Raw genomic sequence first — 20,334 nt, 5'->3', positions numbered from 1 at the left:
GAAGGCCTATCACATACTTTACATACCCTGAACACCAGCTCATGACATGTGACAGACTTCATGAACTACACATTGCCAATGTTAAATGTATGAAGTGGTCATAATAATGTGACTCGATTTTACAGTGTATGTTCTTTAGAATGGTGGATATCAATTAAGATCTAACAATGCTGTGAATTCACAACTGAAATCTACAGTATTTTTCAAAAGGGAGACCACATTATTCTATCTGTCTTCTAATGTTTTCATTCCTTAACTTAGAGGGATGAAGATTGATGTGAATAAAGAAGGTGGTTGAAGAGTGTTGTTGGCCTCTTGGCTAGTGATCCATTGGATTGATGGTGAACTGTTTGCATGTTGTATTGTTTCTCGATTAATAGTTTATTAGCTGTAAGGAATTACTTTGTTTCACACGTATTCCTCTAGAAGGCAGGGACTGATTAGAAGCATTAGAATATCCTGTGTTCTGATTAGTGATTTTTTGGATAGTTTCTTCATAGTGCATATTATTTATTGTTATTTTGGAATGTAAATATTGCATTATGAAGCTAGGAGAAGGAAGAAGGTAGTGCCTAGTCAGAGATATTATAAGATGTCCAGCAATCCTGAAAGAGCATCGACATGTGATCAACAAAAACAGAAAGAAAGTTATGAATACCAAAAAACTCAATTCCTATATTATAATCAAAGGAGGAAAGTTGTAAGATGTGTTGAATGAAAAGCACAAGAAGTGTAACATTGATATCAATAAAATACACACATTTTTCTCTTCCTTGATGTCTACACCTTATGATCACGTGCATTATGAGTACCCTGTTTCCACCTCTGATGTTGAGCACTCATGAGACGAATTGGAGGATATAGCAGTAACCAAACAAGAGGTCACTGCTGACACTGAGGTCACTGCTCCTGATCATGTGCTTATTCAAGCTATAAAAAGTAATACTTGTTACAAGGTTATAGCTCTCTGATGTTGAGCTGATCCTTCTCTTTGCTAGTATGTGCCTGGCTCACTACATAGCAATAAGAAGAGTATCCATTTGACTTTCAAGAACACAGTAGGAGTTGTTGATCCATGCTGTTTTAATTGGACGTGCACCAGTATTGATCGGTTTGGGTTCTACTTAGCATGGTATAATGACCAATGGGTCATGTGACTCAGTTAACAGTAAACGATGAAGGAAATGATAACCGTAGCAGGACTACATTTTAATCTCAATAACTGGTAAGATTTTAGAGGTTTCATAAGTGGACATTTTGTTTTATGATAATGAAGATATTTTAATATGAACTTTCAGTGTATAGCTATAAGTACTTATAAACTGACACAACAATTTTACTGCACACTTTAACTTTACAAGAACACTTTTTAATGTCATATGTGTAATGATTTCATCTTTTAATATCTATATTCATGTAATTAAGTTCAAGTAGTTTCCTAGAATATGAGATATTTTACTTATGATGTTTATTCGCTGAGGAAGAGAATGGCAGTTCTCGAAACATGTCTGAAAATTAAATATTGAATTAATGAAGAATATTAAACACCAAACACTGAGAAGAGTCAGAAGAGAACCCATTAGGGCGGAAGTCACAGAAATGGATGAGAAATTCAAGAAAAACAATACCAGATTATTCCATAGGGCCTTTAAAAATAGAATCAAAGGCTATATAGCACTGAGCCTGCATTTCAAGAAAATGGACGGAACTCTTGCCCTGAACAATAAAGATATCTGTGAGATCCTTGCAAAGTACTTTGAAGACCTCCTTAACTGTGAATCGCCATCAGAAAATTTGGAGATTGAGAAGGACACAATCCAGAACCCAGATTCCGAACCATCAGACGAGGAAGTGGTAAGGGAAGTAATAAACTCCCTAAAGAACAACAAAGCATCTAGTGAAGATGGAGTAATAGCAGAACTGTGAAAGATAGCCAATGATGCCTTTATCACTGAAGCGACAGAACTGTTCCAGAATATTTGGAGAGATGGAAAAGTACCAGAACACTGGCTAGTAACATTAATACACCTACATAAAAAGGGACCGAAAACAGACGTCAACAACCACCGAGGAATATCACTTTTATCTGTCACGTATTTTTTCTAAACTTCTATTGAATAGACTGACACCACAAATTGACCACAAGTTGGGAGAGTATCAGGGTGGCTTCGGGAGAGGGTGCTCTTGTCAGGATCAAATCTTGAGTCTAGAAATGATAACCAAATATTACAATGCGTGACCAAAGAACATCTTCATCTCTTTTGTTGACTTTCAAAAAGCATAGGCCTACGATTCAATAGATAGAGACACACTGATGGACATTTTGAGATAATATGGCATCGATCAAAAAACACTCACCTTACTTAGGTTAACACTAAAAAATGCCATATCCAAAGTGAAATTTTGAGGAGAGATCACAAACTCTTCCAGATAAAAACAGGTCTGAGACAGGGTGACAGCTTATCACCAACACTGTTCAACATAGTTCTAGATAAGGTCATGAAAACACTGTGGAAACATAATGACTCGGGTGCTATAATAGGTAGTAAAAATAAACATGTCAAACCCAAGCGTTTGGCCTTTGCTGATGATTTGGCACTCTTCGCTGAAAGAGAACAGGAAGCAATAACACAGATAAATGAACTACAGGAGATAGCCGAGAAAACACATTTAAAATTCTCCTTCACAAAAACAGTGATGATGAGCACGGACAGGAATTATGTGAAGAGAACAATGAAGACGAAATATGGCGAAGTGAAGGTCACAAAGCAGTTTAAATTCCTGGGAGAGATTATCAGCAGCAACAGGATCATGGAAAATAGGAGACTTAAGTTGGAAAGGCTAAACACTGCCACCAAAGCCATTTACAACAAAAAGAATCTTTCCATTAATGCCAAACTAAGACATTATGATGCTGTGGTAAAACCAGTGATTCCGTATGGGGTGGAAACAGCAACACTAACGAACCTGGAAAAACTACTAAAGATTGAAGGGAGAATATTAAGGAGCATTTACGGCCCAAGGGTGGTAGAGGGAAACTACAGATTACGATAAAATAAGGAGATATACAAAACAATTGAAGACCTAGAAACAACAATAAGGAAAAGACAGCTGCGATTCTATGGACACATGGTCAGAATGAATCCAGCAAGGTTAAAAAAAACAAATTTTTAATAAAATATACTACTTGAAGGGCCAGGGGGGATATGCCAGGCAGATGATGGAAGAACTCAAGAGGTTAGGAACTGCAGATGAAGAATGTTGTGATAGAGACCAATTCAGGAAAAGACTTTCCAATATAAAAGTTCTTACTGAAGAAAAGAGAGAATGCAGAGAGGGAAGATGGACAGAAGAGAGAAGAGTGCAACATTCTGAAAGAATGAAGGCACTGTGGAAAAAGAGAAAGGAAGAATGGATGATAAGAAGAAAGTGAAGTGGTATTGGCGTGGTCCTAAGTTTGACTGGTTCGCAAGAAAGAAAGAAGAAGGATATTAAATAATGACATGGCAGACCAAACAACAATCCCTTATGTTATTCTACAGATAGCTCTTATGGCAACAATGGGATAGGAGTGGGAAGGAAGAGACCATGGCCTGAATTACTGTATACCCCAGAAATTACCTAGTGCGAAAATGGGAAACCACAGAAAACCATTTTTATGGCTGTCAATAGTGGGGTTCAAACCAATTATCTCCTGAATGTATGGTGATAGCTACATAACCCAAACTGTGCAGCGACTTGCTTGGTATATTTTCCTTTTAAGTGTTTTGTTGTTTGTCCTGCATTTTTTACATTTTTTTCACAGGGCATGTATTGTGATGGTTAGTCAGGCTTTATGCATTTAACCTTTAAATTAAAAAGTGACAGATTATTTACTCATTGCTATGATAATGGTAATGATAGGTTATGATTGGGATCCCAGTATAATTCTTCTCTTCTTTATTAATTGAGGCATGTGGATATGTGAAGGAAAATATATATATGTATATATAACTTCTTCTTTTGCACAAGTGGAAGAATGTGAGGATGTCAAAGGTCTACACTACTAAACTTGAAACAGACTAATGCTTTATGGCCAAAAACATGGCCACTAGTAATCTTGCTGAATAAGATTTCAGTACTACAATTCGTCCTGCTACATCCTTGGAATTTATCTTTATGGCCAACAATATGGCCGCTAGTTTTCTTTCTGCGTAAGGTTTTACTAATTCAGCTTTAAAATAATGCTTTACGACCAACAACATGACTGCTAGTTTGCAAAGAGATAAATTCTTTTATGTAAGTAAGTGTTTCATATCCAACAACATGGTTGTTACTTGGTCATAACTGTTAAATTAAAGAGTATATAATGTTACCTTTAATTGGGGCGATGGTCCTTCAGTGGAGGCAATGCCACTGGAACCCATCTTGTTGGAGGGTAGCAGCTTCACCAGGCTGACCTGGGGCCGAAGAGGACCTCGCAAGACGAAAGGGCTCAGGACCAGGGAGCATCACGCAGAGCTGGAGCAGTGGAAAGGGTGATATATTGCTATGCAGAAGGCCATGGAAAGCCACTGCATTATGAACTTCCCAGGATAATATTATGGCAGTAAAATTAAACATCGGCCCCGAGCACAAGCGCTCCTTAAATGGGTGAGGTGTGCAAAGAATCTCCCGTACTGCATATATTAGATTAGGGAAAGAAAATTCCATTGATATAGGTGATGTGGAATGTCCATAGTTAATTTGAAGCTGGCAAACTGCACAACATCATCCAAGTGATGAAGAAGCTGGACATTGAAGTACTCGGTATCAGTGAAATGAGATGGTTGGGCTCAGGAAAGTGCCTAATGGATGAGCACACAGTTTACTGCTGTGGGAAGGAAACCAGACTGCACCACAGTGGAGCTGTGTTCATCATAACCAAAGAAATGGACCAAGTCATCAAGAAAGTAGTACCCTACAATGATCGGATCATCATGGCCCAAGACATCGCCACGCCGGTGGATGTCTATGTCAGTGACAAGGACTTGATCAAGTCCCTCTACTACAATGACCTAGAAGAATTTATCAAATCAGTTGAAAACAACAACATGATCATACAAATGGGGGACTTAAATGCAAGTCAGAAAAGGAAAAGACGGAAAAATAGTTGGAAGTTTTGGGTTGGGAAAAAGGAACAAACAGGGGAACAGGCTAGTCCAATTTTGTGTCGAGCACGATTTGGTGATCGTGACCACCTTCTTTAAATTGCCAAAGAGATGTCTTTACACTTGGAAGTCTCCAACAGACAACTCACAGAAAGTGTTTAGGAATCAAACAGATTATTTTGTGATCAGGATAAGGTTCTGGAATGCACTGTAAGCCATTAAAACCATCCCCTATATGCCTCTGACTGAGTAAAATACAAAAGATAAAAGTATCTGACAGACTGGACATCGAAGCACTCTGTGATAAACTTAACCATGATAGGTTAATATTGTGTTTGGTCCGTATTGACTGGTCTGAATGTATAATATAACTATTTATAATAGTTTATTTAAATCCGCCTTGATCAATACACTCATTAAATGAAAGAAACATTATTAATTAAACCATACATGTTTCGGGAAATCTCAACCATTCCCTTCATCAGTGGTTAGATCAAAGAATAACACAATATGATACAATCTTTTGTTTTACAAATTTGAAGGAGTATTGTGTCCCAATACATCATATCAAAGAGTAAAGAGAACTTACATGATCAATACATACAATTTTGGTTAAACTGAATGAGAACACTATACAAATTTAGGATCTTCAAGTTTTTCTTCTTTTCTTCTTCTTTTTGTTCCTTAAATGATTATATGCTAGCCTAAACAGTGGGTTATCTTCTGTACTTTTTTCATTTAAACTTGATTCAGAATTACATTTTTGTGTAAGGTAAATTTCTAAATTTTCCAAAACATTCATCAGTTTTCCCTTTTTGGTTGAATGTAATAATTTCATGTCATTGGAAATGTCTGTAAATTTATGATTCATTTCAACCATATGTTCTCCCATTGCCGAATATCTTTTATGTTTGACCGCATTAACGTGTTCTTTGTACCTTATAGCCAAACTTCTTCCGGACTGTCCTATGTATCGTTGTTTACATGTTTGGCATGTTAATTTGTAAATTCCTGATTTATTAAATATACATTTATTTTCTATTTTATCTGAATTGAAAATTATCTTATTAGTATTATTATCCGTTTTGTAACAGAATTAAAAACATTGAGCTAACAGACTACTACACGATACTGCAACCTTTCCACCCCACGCCATTTGCCGCATAGAACCAAATGACTGCATGATAATCCCTAAAAAAGTCGGGATACTGCCATATAGCACCATACGCCAAAACGCCTGATGGAAAAGGACCTTTTTAGTCTAGAGTCAAATGCCACCTCATCAGGAAGGAACAACAACAAAAATTTTCACAATGATGGGTGAGCAAATGCTCTTCCGACCGTGCAAGGGTCTACTGCACCCTTCCGTTCCATAGAATCAAACCACCGACCTCCCAGGGCCATGGTGCGTTCGTGGCAGAAGATCAAAGAAAATAACACATAACTAACTTAAAGGCATAAATGAACAGAAGGAAACCTGGGATACAATGTTATTCGGCAAAATGACAGGCAGACAAAAGTTTAAATACCTATTTATTGAGCCTTGATAAATCAAATTAATTAAAGGTTGATCCCGAATATTTATAGTATATCAATGTTGAATATGCAGTGTCCAATGGACTAAATACAAATTGTAAAGTGTCAAAAATTTTATTTCTCCTTTACCTCTTTCTTCTTCCCGACATGATGATAAATATTACATTATAATTTGTATAACATATGTTTAAAAAAAAAAAAAAAATCAGAAATATCCTTATAAATGTGACGGTTATCATTAATAACTTTCTTCACTATCAGAAGAATCAATTATTTATACAACAAATTAAAATGAAGATAACTTGAAGTGGTCACCTAGCTAAATTAATTATATTACAAAAATAAACAACGAATAAATGAATGCTAGTCGATATAATCCTAATCAAAATAAAATGACTGATGTCAGGTCCAGAAATCGAACCCACATCCCAATGAATCCAATGACAAAAATTACGAAAATAAAACTCGATTTGTCATCCACATAAAGAGTGAAACACGACTAAAAGAATGTATAAAAAAGGAAAATATGTACACATAATATGAAAAGAAACAATAACAATATACACATGCAATTGGCTGTATATAAAAAAAATATGTGACAACAAAAATCCATGGTTGCCTCAGAACTCGAACCGATGATATCCAAGATGGCATCGACAAACGGGACAAAAAGAACTGGCTTTCTTAATTAATCATAGGGTCAACAAATAAATAAATAATACTTTTTTTGATATTTGCTTTACGTCGCGCCGACACAGATAGGTCTTATGGCGACAATGGGACAGGAAAGGGCTAGGAGTGGGAAGGAAACTAGCGTTCCAGTTAGTTAAATATTATTATAAGATCATACATGGAAAAGTAAAAGAATCCTTTAAACAATAATCGGTGTCGCACTGCCTTCATTCTAAGTGGAATAGCTCGAACAATACAGCATACAGTAATCCTATACAAGGGGCAAGCCCTCTCGCTACCCTTCCATCTTCGCTCAGCTCGTAAATCTCTGGACGTCAAAGCCCTAGCAAATAATGGCCCGGTGTGGCAGAAATATCCTTTCAACATCTCAAGGTGAAAGCAAATCGTTTCCCTTGGAACACATATTTGTTAAATAATCTTATTTCATTATATATTCTCATATCATATTTCCAAAGCTCCACTGGCTTATAAATTCACTGTCCTGCCACAATTATATAATACAATATCAATCCACTGTTCATTGTCTCATATTCACATCCTTCAACTTAGAATGACCGGCTTCGATTCCATCCGATTACAGAATACAGCCTAGCTTTTTCCTACATTGTAAAATCAAATCAATAAAATCAAATATGGATTTTAAACATATCCATAATGTTATTCTCATATATAGAGAGGGAAAATATTCGACATTAAAGGAAAACGCTAATCTCAGTAGGAGGGCGTCTGTTCGATGTCTAGGCAAGTCACACGCATATAATTAATACAGCCATCTACAAATATATTATCATGCAAATTACGTGAAAATAAGAGTGCCTTGCTATCCTGATGTTAACAGTCAATAATCCATTTTTACAAGCATAATCACCATGCATTATCATAATAAGCTTGGATATCACGTAAATAAATTATATAAAATTACCGCTTGGCTCAGTGCCAAAACAAATCTACTTTCTATTACATTTACCTAATCTAAGCACACTCTCAGACTAACTAATATTTTATCATCACGTCAAATACATGCATTACGTTAATTATATATATATTTAAGCCCATGGAGTAGACTATTAATTCCATGAAATGAACATAAATGAATATGAAGACCACTCACAAGTTCTCTCTCTAATAAAAAAATACATGCAATTTACATGTCTAACCTAATTTACGTGATCTGCATAATGAATAACCGCGCATTTATTAAAAAATTATTTCATTTTAGTACTTATCATCATGTCGTAACAATCCAAGGTTTGGGTCCCGGGTAAGACCCTCATCTTCATTTTTTAAGCTTCCATGGTGTTGACGTTGGTCACGGGTTCATGTCCGTTGCTACTCCCGCTGAGCACGTTCATAATCCAATGGTTATCTTCTACACTTATAACAGTTTTATGAGATTAAGACTTGTTGCGTCACTTTAACACAAAAAATACAATTATTACACTATAATGAAATTAATACTTGTTGCATCACTTAAAAACTTACAATTATACCGTTCTTGCGATCATATAACTTCAACCTTTTTTTAAATACTATTGTTTGTAGACAATTACAATATTCTCGAAGATATAAACTGTACATTTACAGTCTGAAACACTAAATAGATCAGAACACCATCAAACCGTGGTTCTGCTTTGGATCCTTCGCGTGAAGTGGATACTGTTGTCATCATCGCGATTCCTTTTATAAACTTTCCCCCTCTCATGCAAAAGAGAGTGGATAATCCCCACTACTTTTTTAAATTAATAGTTCCACGTGTTGTATGACATCGGTAATACACTCAAACGTGTGACTCAGATTCTTAAGTAGTCTGGTTATGTGCGGAACCTGAATTGTTCGGCCATTTGTTTAAAATTAATTATCAAAATAATGCCCCTACAATGTCCTCCATGAGGGTGCTGCGTACAAGGGACGCTTAGCGTGTTATATAATGCAACGATTGCGTATTCTTCCACACGTTAATATATTATAAAGAATTGGAATTTTGGCAGATGTCTATAATGAAATCATATAACATCCCGAGGTTTCCCATATTAAATATTATGCATGTCTCGAAATCTCATCATACAAATGCAACTCGCGAGCTGGCAACATCGTGTTCGGCCATTTTTTCAACGGGTGAAGGTATCATTATCGATTTTTCTGGCTTGACATTTTCTTCTCTCTCTCTCTGTGTATTCTTTTAGTTAAGACGGAGTGGTGTTTAGCAGGCTACAAAGGTTGTGTAAGCATGTGCAATCTAATGCAACTTTTTGTAACAAGTACGAGGGAGCTTTACAAAGGTTTTTCACTGCCAAATAATTAATAAATAAATATGTACATGACCGATAAGGTCACAATACATAGTTTGGATATCAAAGATATGTACTCCAACATTCCTATTGTAGATACTATAAAAATAGTATGAAAGAATTTAATGCAACACAGCAAATTAAGCAAGGTGGAAATTGAAGAATTTTTAACATTACTAGAGTTTACTTTGGAAAATAACTATTTTGTTTTTGACAACAAAATTTACAAACAGTCTAAAGGCCTAGCAATGGGTTCGCCGGCTTGAGGTATTTTAGCTAACATATTCATGGATTACATGGAATATAATAAAATAGTGGATAAAATAGATGGATTGATTACATGGTTGAGATACGTCGATGATATATTTGTTATTATCGATGAACAAAAGGTTAAACCTGAGTGATGATATATTACAGTATTTATATACTTTGGATAGACAAGTGCATTTTACGATGGAATCTGAAAATGATAGGACTTTAAATTATTTAGATTTGACAGTTACTAGAAATTCTGGTCATTTTGATTTTCAAATTTTCAGAAAAGGTACTCAAACAGATACTATTATCAGAAATGACACCAATCATCCAGGTCAACATAAAAAGGCAACATTTTACATTTTAATTAATAGAGCTATGAACATACCTATGTCTAAGAAGAATCATAATAGAGAGATAAATATAATCCATCAAATCGCTTGTAGCAACGGATATTCCAACAGATTTATTAACAGAATGATAAATAAAGTGAAAAATGAACCTAAAACAACTTTAATTACAGAGCGAAAAGAGAAAAAGAAATTCGTAGTTCTAACTTTTTGAAATAAGCACTCTTATCAACTGGCTAAAATTTTCAGGAAAAAGAACATCAATGTCACATACAAAACGGATAATAATACTAATAAGATAATTTTCAATTCAGATAAAATAGAGAATAAATGTATATTTAATAAATCAGGAATTTACAAATTAACATGCCAAACATGTAAACGATACATAGGACAGTCCGGAAGAAGTTTGGCTATAAGGTACAAAGAACACGTTAATGCGGTCAAACATAAAAGATATTCGGCAATGGGAGAACATATGGTTGAAATGAATCATAAATTTACAGACATTTCCAATGACATGAAATTATTACATTCGACCAAAAAGGGAAAACTGATGAATGTTTTGGAAAATTTAGAAATTTACCTTACACAAAAATGTAATTCTGAATCAAGTTTAAATGAAAAAAGTACAGAAGATAACCCACTGTTTAGGCTAGCATATAATCATTTAAGGAACAAAAAGAAGAAGAAAAGAAGAAAAACTTGAAGATCCTAAATTTGTATAGTGTTTTCATTCAGTTCAACCAAAATTGTATGTATTGATCATTTTTATAATATTTCATAAGTTCTCTTTACTCTTTGATATGATGTATTGGGACACAATACTCCTTCAAATTTGTAAAACAAAAGATTGTATCATATTGTGTTATTCTTTGATCTAACCACTGATGAAGGGAATGGTTGAGATTTCCCGAAACATGTATGGTTTAATTAATAATGTTTCTTTCATTTAATGAGTGTATTGATCAAGGCGGATTTAAATAAACTATTATAAATAGTTATATTATGCACTCTGTGATGACAAGAAGAAGAAGAAGCAAGAGGTCATTAAAAATCTAGAACAATAATTAAAAAATCCAGGGATACACAGATAATGTGGAGAACATGTGGCCTCAGTCCAAAAACTGCATTATGAATACTGCACACACCATGCTCCACTGTCAGACATCACTTAAAAAGAAACCGTGGATGATAAATCCCATTCTGGCCTTTGTGCAGAAGAGACATTATATATAGACACAAAGAACTCAATATAAGGATCAGATGAGGCATCAGAAAGGCCCAAGCCACATGGCTTGAGGACTGATGTGCCATAATTTAGGATGTAGATAGAAACCATAATATGTTTCATCAGCGCAAGAAAATTTATGAAGTGTTTGGGTGTAGGTTGACTGGTCAATTGAGCTACCTGACATATAGGAACAGTATGCCGTGACTATGTTACATGAACTTGATCACAAGTGTGTTACTTAGGTAGTGCCTGTGTATTAGGCAGCGAGGAGTTGGATGTGCCTGGCTGCAGTGTCCACAGTTGGGTCGCTCTGCATGGCAAGTACTAGTACTATGGTTGTTATACTGCAAGCACCACTCACAGCGAAGGGGCTGAGATAGAGATACACCGGAGGGCTCCACCCAGAATGTTGCCAATACATGGATATCCCCTGGGAGAGAAGGGATAAATATCTGGTGTTGTTGGCAGAGGAAGCCAGAACATGATCGACCTAGTGGTGCTTTTTATGTGAAATACCTTTTGTACTGGGATAGACCATCAGCATTGAGATCTTTCATTATGTTTTCTTCAGTGATGGTCAGGTCGACTCCCCAGACCATGCAACTGAAGAGGTGATGGAGGTGGGGTCTTGACAGTGGGTTGGTTTAGGAGCTGGAAAGGTATGGATGATCATAGTGAGCGGGTGATCTTGTTGGCTGCTTCTTCACCTTGATGATAATGCTGTTGCCAGTTGGGCAAATATCAGCAATTTTCTCCTTTGTCATGTTGAAGTGGAGGAAGGTGGAGAGGATTTTCTGGACCAAACAAAAATCAATGCTTGGATTAATGAGAAGGAAGGAGTGGGTACTTTGGGGTTGGGATGGAGGGAGCAAAATGATGTTATGGGGCGATGGACTGGAGGGAGGGTATGGGTATTCTGTAGTGGGAGGGATGTTGGAGGTTGTTGGTATTGCTTCCATGGCTGGGTCTTCTTCCTGAGATGTGGTGGTGGCATGTAGTACTGACATGTCAACAACTATGTGGCGAGTAGCAGGCTCGTCTTCAGGGAGAGTATGAGGTGCCGTGTGCTTTTATATAACATGAGGTTCATACTGAGGGGCCAACAGTACACGAAGATGGTGGTGGTAGCTGAGGTTGTTGGCATATGAAGACATGATTGCAGTGTGATAGACAATTGCTGCAGCTTCAGCTCCCAACTGACCAGGGTGTGTGGTGGTGGTGGTGGTGGTGGTGGTGGTGGTGGTGGTGGTGGTGGTGGTGGTGGTGATGGTGGTGGTAGTGTTGATGGCAGTAATGTCACTTACGATATGCATGACATGACATGACATGATGATCAGATGAGTTTAGCAAACTCTTGAAATAGTGGTTTGAAGTGAACACCTAGAGTTCAAAAAGGAGGAGTGAGAATCCTACAGGGGCTTTTGGGTCAAACAGAAGAACTGGTAGAACCGGTGATCACCGTAAAGAAAGGGGAGGCTGGGCGAACTCTGTTAAGCCTAGCAGGTAGATCTAGTGTCAACATAGGCCCTGCATAAAGTGTGTGGGGGAAGGGGGGTCAAACCGTGTGAAGCGGAGAGTTTTATCGATCCCAGGGCAAAACTCCCCAAAGCCACTCAGCTCACTTGGTTAGATGATGTTTTCAAGAAGCTGAGTACAGTATATGGGCACCACTGGATTATAGAATGTACTATCTGATGTTTCAATCAGTAGCGACCGAAGAGAGATCTGCAAATTATTCTTACACCCCTCAATTTTCAGGTCAACTTAGCTATACATAATCAAGAAGTGGGTTAATTTCAGAAATCATATTCATAAGGTGAATATAATATGAATAAAATGAAAATTGTAAATAATTAGATCATCACCAATTCAGGGTCCATGCATCACCATCATCATGAATTCCTTCCAGCAAGCCGAGTAGGATGTTTTTGAACAATGTGGCTCTATTTATCATGATCTTGGTATGCTTCTTCTCTCTCTACGGCATCCCATGTTTCTTGTCTCTTATCTGGTCTAACCACCTTTTTCTAGGGTGTCCAATCGGTCTTTGTCCCGGAACGATCTTTTCAAAATACTTGCTTGAAGATTGAGTCACCTGCATCCACTCAACATGTCCTAACAGCTTCAACCTTGCAACACTCAGCCTTTCTTCCATGGTCAGGCTGACCTGCAAGTCTCTTCGTATCTGATCATTCGTGATTCTGTCCTTCCTTGTTTTACATCAAGAAAGAATGAAAAAAGAGAAGAAAGAAAACAATCAACCTGAATGCCTGTTGTATACCACAATTTTTCAGCATTCCATGCTTGTCATTGTCAAATGTTTTATCTCACCTCAACAACAGCTATCAGCATACTCCCACAGTCTTGCTTTCTTGCTTTCTATTAGACTCCATTTTTATTATAATCATATACAGAATATTATTTTACATTTTCTAGTTTGCAGTCACTTTTAAAAATTACCTCTCTCGTTCATGAAAATTTTGAAATGAAAAGCATAGAGAACCAGAAAAATGACAGTAAACAATCTTATTTCAGTTCATCAGCCAATTAACAATCACCTATGAGCTACATCACCCTTCATGTGGGATAAAGACATAAGTCAGATCCATTTATGAACACAATAATTATCATCAGTTCTTCTGAAACTGTGCATCCACAGTTTGATTCACCAATTAAGGGTATTAATGACATGATTAACAAAATTTAAACCAGATAATGCTTCATCGTAACAATAACTAGATTTTAACTGAAAAGCAATTCCTTAAATCTACAAGTCTTGGTCATATAGAATGATTGATTTGGGGACCTCACTTACCAATGACTACGACATCTGAACTTAGAGGTACTTGTGGTTCTGAAGCAGCTGATACATTCTCTTGCTGTTTGTTTGATAAGTTACGGCTACTACTGTTCACCAGCCGTTGCGTTGAACTCTTCAGCCAGGATGGATGCACCTGCAATATCCGCAAAAAAAGACATCACTGATTTTCTTTTGCTTAGCATCTTACAGTCCTGAGAAATTAATCAGAATTTCCTTAATGGTTGGCAACAGTGTGCTACACACTGCTTATTATTGGACCCTGTACTTTCTATGTATTGTTTCTTCATTGACTGAATTAGTACTATTGTTCTGTATGATGAGAGTTTTAGGTTAAAATTGCATTTATTTGCTTATGTTTTACTTTGGAAAACTTTTAGGTTCCCTTGTGAGATTTGTATTTTCTGGACTTCAATGGATTCAATTGCCAGGAGTCTGGCTCCTTGGCTAAATGGTCAGCATGCAGCTCTTTGGCTCAGAGGGCCCTGGGTTCAATTCCCATCTGAGTCAGAGACTTTAACCTTAAATTAAATTATCTTGGCTCTGGGACTGGGTGTTTGTTATGTCCTTAACATCCCGGCACCTCACACACCCCACACAAAGCTATCGTCCACCACATTAACACACAGTTTCCTATATATGGCAGATGCCGCCCACCCTCATTGGAGGGTCTGCCTTACAAGGGCTACATCAGGCTAGCAACAGCCACACTAAATTATAATAATTGCCAAAAAGCATAGTGCGATCGTACCATTATCACAGAATACATCTTATGACACAAAGGGAGGTAGGCAATAAAATTTATTTTGGTGTAAGCACTATAAAATCCGGCCCTGCATTGTAGAGGGTGGCATGACTGCCTCTTACCAGGAGGCCCTGGGTTTGATTCCCAGACAAGCCAGGGATTTTTACCTGGATCTGAGGGCTGGTTTGAGGTTCGCTTAGCCTATGTGATGACAACTGACGAGCTATCTGGCGGTGAGATGGCGGCCCCGGTCTAGAAAGCCAAGAATAACAGCTGAGAGGATTCACCGTGCTGACCACATGACACCTCATAATCTACAGGCCTTTGGGCTTAGCAGAGGTCGCTTGGAAGGCCATGGGCCATCGGGGCTCTTGTGTCATGGGATTTGGTTTGATTTTTTTATAGGCACTATAAATCAAATGATTCAGTTGCACAAACAGACTGGCTCTACAAGAAGCTAATACTACACTTCAAACATTAAATAACATTGATCCTTACATTAAGTTCACTTTGGAGTCAGAAATAGATCAAAAAATTAATTTTTTGGATCTCACCATTACTAGACAACAGGAATCCTTAACCTACAAGATATATAGAAAACCCACTCAATCGGCCGTCACAATTCAACAAGATTCATTTCATCCCTTCCCCCACAAAAAAGCAACTTATAACAGTCTTATACATAGAGCATTTAACGTACCCATGAACAAAAAAGATCTTCACACGGAACTGAATACTATCCGTCACATCTCTAGATTCAACGGCTACAATAATCAGTTCATAGAAAATATCATTAGTAAACACAAATTCTGACCTAAGACTACACTTAAAAAAGAACCATCTAAACACGACTCTATCTCCACTTTTACCTATGTCAATGGAATGCACATAATTACTAATGTTTTAAAGAAAAAAGGCATGAAAATAGCCTTCAAAACCAGCAACAACAATATGCAAATATTACATAGCACTTCACATATTAATAAAATAAACAGATACTCAAAATCAGGGGTCTACAGAATCAGATGTAGCACATGTTCAAATATTTCTTACATAGGGCAGGCCGGTAGGAGTTTCAATATCAGATAGTCTGAGCATTTTAACGCAGCTAAATACAACAAATTTTCAGCCATCGGCCAACATATGGTCGATTGTAACCATTGTTTCACGAACATTGAAACAGACATGGACATACTCGAAATAGTTAAAAAGGGACCTCTACTCAACATAATTGAGAGCTTTTACATACATTTAGATCAATATTTCAATGCCCACTACAATCTTAATGAAATTACCGAGAAACCCAACATTTTATTCGATCTTTTCATTTCCTATTATAGGAAAAACAAATCAACTGTTAATAAACCTTTCTTTAAATCAATTAAGGGTCCCCTTCCATCTCAAATTCCATTAACTTCCCTCTCTCCTAACCCGTCCTGAACCATTTCCCCTTCCCTCCCTCCCTGTCTCCTCCCACACTTACGTCATCCTTCCCCTCCGCATCCCTTCTCCTCTCTTGCTGATCTACGCTGCGTGAAGCTCACTCTGTCTGTTGCACTCCTTCCAATAGCTCGTTCCAAACAAGTGCAAGGTGAGTACTCGTCACACACACACACACGCACGCACGCACGCACGCACGCACGCACGCACGCACGCACGCACGCACGCACACACACACACACACACACCCCTCCCTTAGTAATTTCTCTATCAGATTTTCCGACTTAATTCTAATTTTGTTCTTCAGGTTCTTTGGGTTCCGACTGAATTGAGACTTACTTTAAACACTGCATTTCCTTAAGCTACATAGAACAAGTCCAGCTTTCTCAATTCGTCAAGTCTACATTGGTCATATTGGACAATTCCCTCTGCGCCATCATGGAACTTGCCCCCAGAACTTTCCAGAAAACTAAGACTTCACTTGAATTTAAATGTGCAACACGAGTCCAACCGTCAACCTAGACTTCGGCATCAAGAAATTTTAAACGACATCACAATTATTTTATTCATTTGTTAATTTTAACATTCTGATCATATTTATTGTAACTTATGTATAAGGTTTTTACTTGTATGTCATTCCACTACCATCCACATTAATTTAGTTTATGTCTTTTACTTGCAATTTCGGCTAGGCTGATGATGGTCCAAAATGGACCGAAACTAGTACCTGACACTATCATATTGTAATGTTTTGTTAAACGTTATATGATTTTAAGTATTGAGAAGGTGGAGCAATAAATATTGTATTCATTTTAAGTTAAGTCTTAACTCTATACGGAACCCAACCATGAAATTTATTACTTTAAATAAACACAAGTGCCTATTCCTCTCGTAGCATTTTTCAATTACCTGGCACATACTGAAAATCTGATCCTGACAGCCTCTCTGAGGTCTGAAACCACACTGGTTTTCATCCAGCTTCCTCTCAACGACTGATCGCACCCTCCCTTCCAAGATGCCAGTGAATACTTTGCCTGGTATACTAATCAATTAGATACCTTGATAATTGTTGCAATCCTTCCTGTTCCCCTTGCTTATGGATAGGTGCAATTACTGCTTTTGCCCAATCCCTGCCTTCCCACTATACTTCACCATTTCAGGTCTAATTTCATCTATTCCTCCTGCCTTGTGACAATGGAGTTTATTTACCATCCTTTCCATAATTTCACCAACATCATTTTCCTCCTCCCCATGAGCTTGGCTGTTTGCAATACCACCAGGAGGATTTCCTTTTACATTGAGAAGATGTTCAAAATATTCCCTCCACCTCTCCAGTGATTCCTGGAATCTATTATGAGTTCACCTGAATTACTCAAAACACTGTTCATTTCCTTTTTCCCTCCCTTCCTAAGATTCTTTATTACTGTCCAGAAAGGTTTCCCTGCTGCTTGACCTAGCCTTTCCAGGTTGTTACCAAAATCTTCCCAGGACTTCTTGTTTCGCTCTGTTTCTTTCATCTACGTACAACTTCCTGTCTGCCTCGGCCCTTGTTTGGAGCCATTTCTGATACGCCTTCTTTTTACGTTTACAAGCTGCTCTCACTTCATCATTCCACCAAGATGTTCGCCTTTTCCCATCTTTACACACAGTTGTTCCTAGGCATTCCCTTGCTGTTTCTACTACAGCATCCCTGTATGCCACCCATTCACTTTCTATATCCTGAACCTGCTTACTGTCTACTGTTCGAAACTTCTCACTAATCATATCCATGTACTCCCGTCTAATTTCCTCGTCCTGGAGATTTTCTACCCTTATTCGTTTGCAGACAGATTTCACTTTCTCTACCTTAGGCCTAGAGATACTTAGTTCACTACAGATCAGATAGTGGTCTGTATCATCGAAAAATCCGCGGAAAACTCGTACATTCCTAACAGATTTCCTGAATTCGAAGTTGGTTAAGATATAGTCTATTATGGATCTGGTACCCCTAGCCTCCCATGTGTAGCGGTGAATAGCCTTATGCTTGAAGAATGTATTCGTAACAGCTAAACCCATACTAGCACAGAAGTCCAGCAAACGCTTCCCATTCCCACTAGCTTCCATATCTTCCCCACATTTACCAATCACCCTTTTGTATCATTCAGTTCTATTCCCAACTCTCGCATTGAAATCGCCCATTAGCACTATTCTATCCTGGCTGTTGACCCTGACCACGATGTCACTCAATGCTTTATAAAACTTGTCAACTTCATCCTTATCCGCACCCTCACATGGTGACTACACGGACACAAGTCTAGTCAAAATTCCTCCAACTGACAAATCTACCCACATCATTCGCTCATTTACGTGCCTAACAGAAACTATGTTCCGTGCAATGGTATTCCTGATAAAGAGCCCTACCCCAGACTCTGCCCTTCCCTTTCTAACACCCATCAAGTACACTTTATAATCTCCTATATCTTCCTCGTTATCTCCCCTTACCCGAATATCACTTACTCCTAGCACATCCAGATGCATCCTCTTTGCTGACTCAGCCAGTTCTACTTTCTTTCTTCCATAAGCCCCATTAATATTGATAGCTCCTCATCGAATTCCATTTCGTTTGCCAAGTTGTTTCCAAGGAGTCCCTCGCCTGTCAAATGGGAGTGGGACTCCGTTACTCCCATAGGTCCGAGGCTTACTTAAAATGTTCTGAGCTCGGTAGATTCATGAAACAGGATGCTACCCTACTTGAACATAGTCCAAGTGAGGATCTCTCCTCTAACAGGTTATGGACCACCAGTGGATTGTATATTCCTAGCCACCTGAGCAGAAGGAGGGCCATGACTCAGAATATGTCCGAGATGCCAACTCCCATTCCATAGCAACTGGTATCCCGACTCTCAGGACCACTTACTAGGCCACTCAGCCGTTGCCCATGGTTCACGAACTAGGACGTGACTATAGTAACCCACAAACCTGAACCATACAATCTTGATGATTCCAAAAAAAATATGCATGGTAGAAAGTCTAACTGGAGTGAGCTATCATGATGATGAACTTAAAATATATGCTCAAAACTGGTGGAAACTAGTCTTCATTGTGTAATGTAACTTATAAAACAGAAAGGAGGTCATAATATTAGCTACTAGCAAGATACCTGTGCTTTGCAACGGTATTATAATGAAATTTATAATTGAATGCTTAACATTTTATATATAATCCGCCAACATTCGCGATCTGACTAGTTTTCTGAGAGAATTTGTCAAAATTCGCGATCTGACTAATTTTCTGAGAGATTACGGCAAAATTATTCCCATTTTTCCATCTTTCTTTCCAGCAATCGATTTCGTACTTCCCGGGCTAGGTCCAGGTATTCCACCCGGTCAGTTGGGTCCCTAAATCTTTGGCATCTTTTCCTATAAGCATTTTTAATATGGATCAAATCCTTGAGGAGATCCGGCGTGGTGTCTCTTGGGTGCCTTGGCGGTACTGAACCCGCGGCCGTACTGCATTCATAGTCATTACCTGGCCAGGACCCATTTCCAGTGTGTTCCGCACATTTTGACGACGGTCCAGAACATTATTATTATTATTAGGGTGCGTGATATTAGTTTAATATAGATTATTATTATTATTATTATTATTATTATTATTATTATTATTATTATTGATGGTCTGGAACCCTCAGCAAGATGCAAGACTGCTAATTGGCTTTAAATTACATCGTCTGCCATTGTTATTGCTGGCAATGTGACCAGCACCATCGTCGCATGTAGGAAAGTGCGCGAAATTTCTGGCAACACGAATTATATACTTCCATGTATTATTGACCTCATTATAGAGGTGAACAATTGTACGGTCAAT

General features: G+C 37.8%; 1 protein-coding gene across 5 annotated transcripts in view; it reads right to left on the bottom strand.

Moving 5' to 3' along the window:
- Sardh (Sarcosine dehydrogenase) overlaps nucleotides 1-20,334 on the bottom strand; it is a 282,041-nt gene that overhangs the window by 198,675 nt on the left and 63,032 nt on the right. For 4 of the 5 annotated variants that reach the window (XM_067137412.2, XM_067137411.2, XM_067137413.2 and 1 more), the window contains exon 3: nucleotides 14,301-14,439. In XM_067137412.2, the coding sequence (XP_066993513.2) occupies nucleotides 14,301-14,439 (139 nt within the window). Of the gene's footprint in view, nucleotides 1-4,355; nucleotides 4,501-14,300; nucleotides 14,440-20,334 lie in introns of those variants that run through there. The other variant, XM_067137414.2, reaches the window with a different exon arrangement.

The sequence above is a fragment of the Anabrus simplex genome, chromosome 1 (genome assembly GCF_040414725.1).
Source record: "Anabrus simplex isolate iqAnaSimp1 chromosome 1, ASM4041472v1, whole genome shotgun sequence".
In the NCBI taxonomy this organism is placed as follows: Eukaryota; Metazoa; Arthropoda; class Insecta; order Orthoptera; family Tettigoniidae; genus Anabrus; species Anabrus simplex.
Note: the sequence above shows the minus strand (reverse complement) of the source record. Positions and strands in the feature narration are given on the sequence as shown.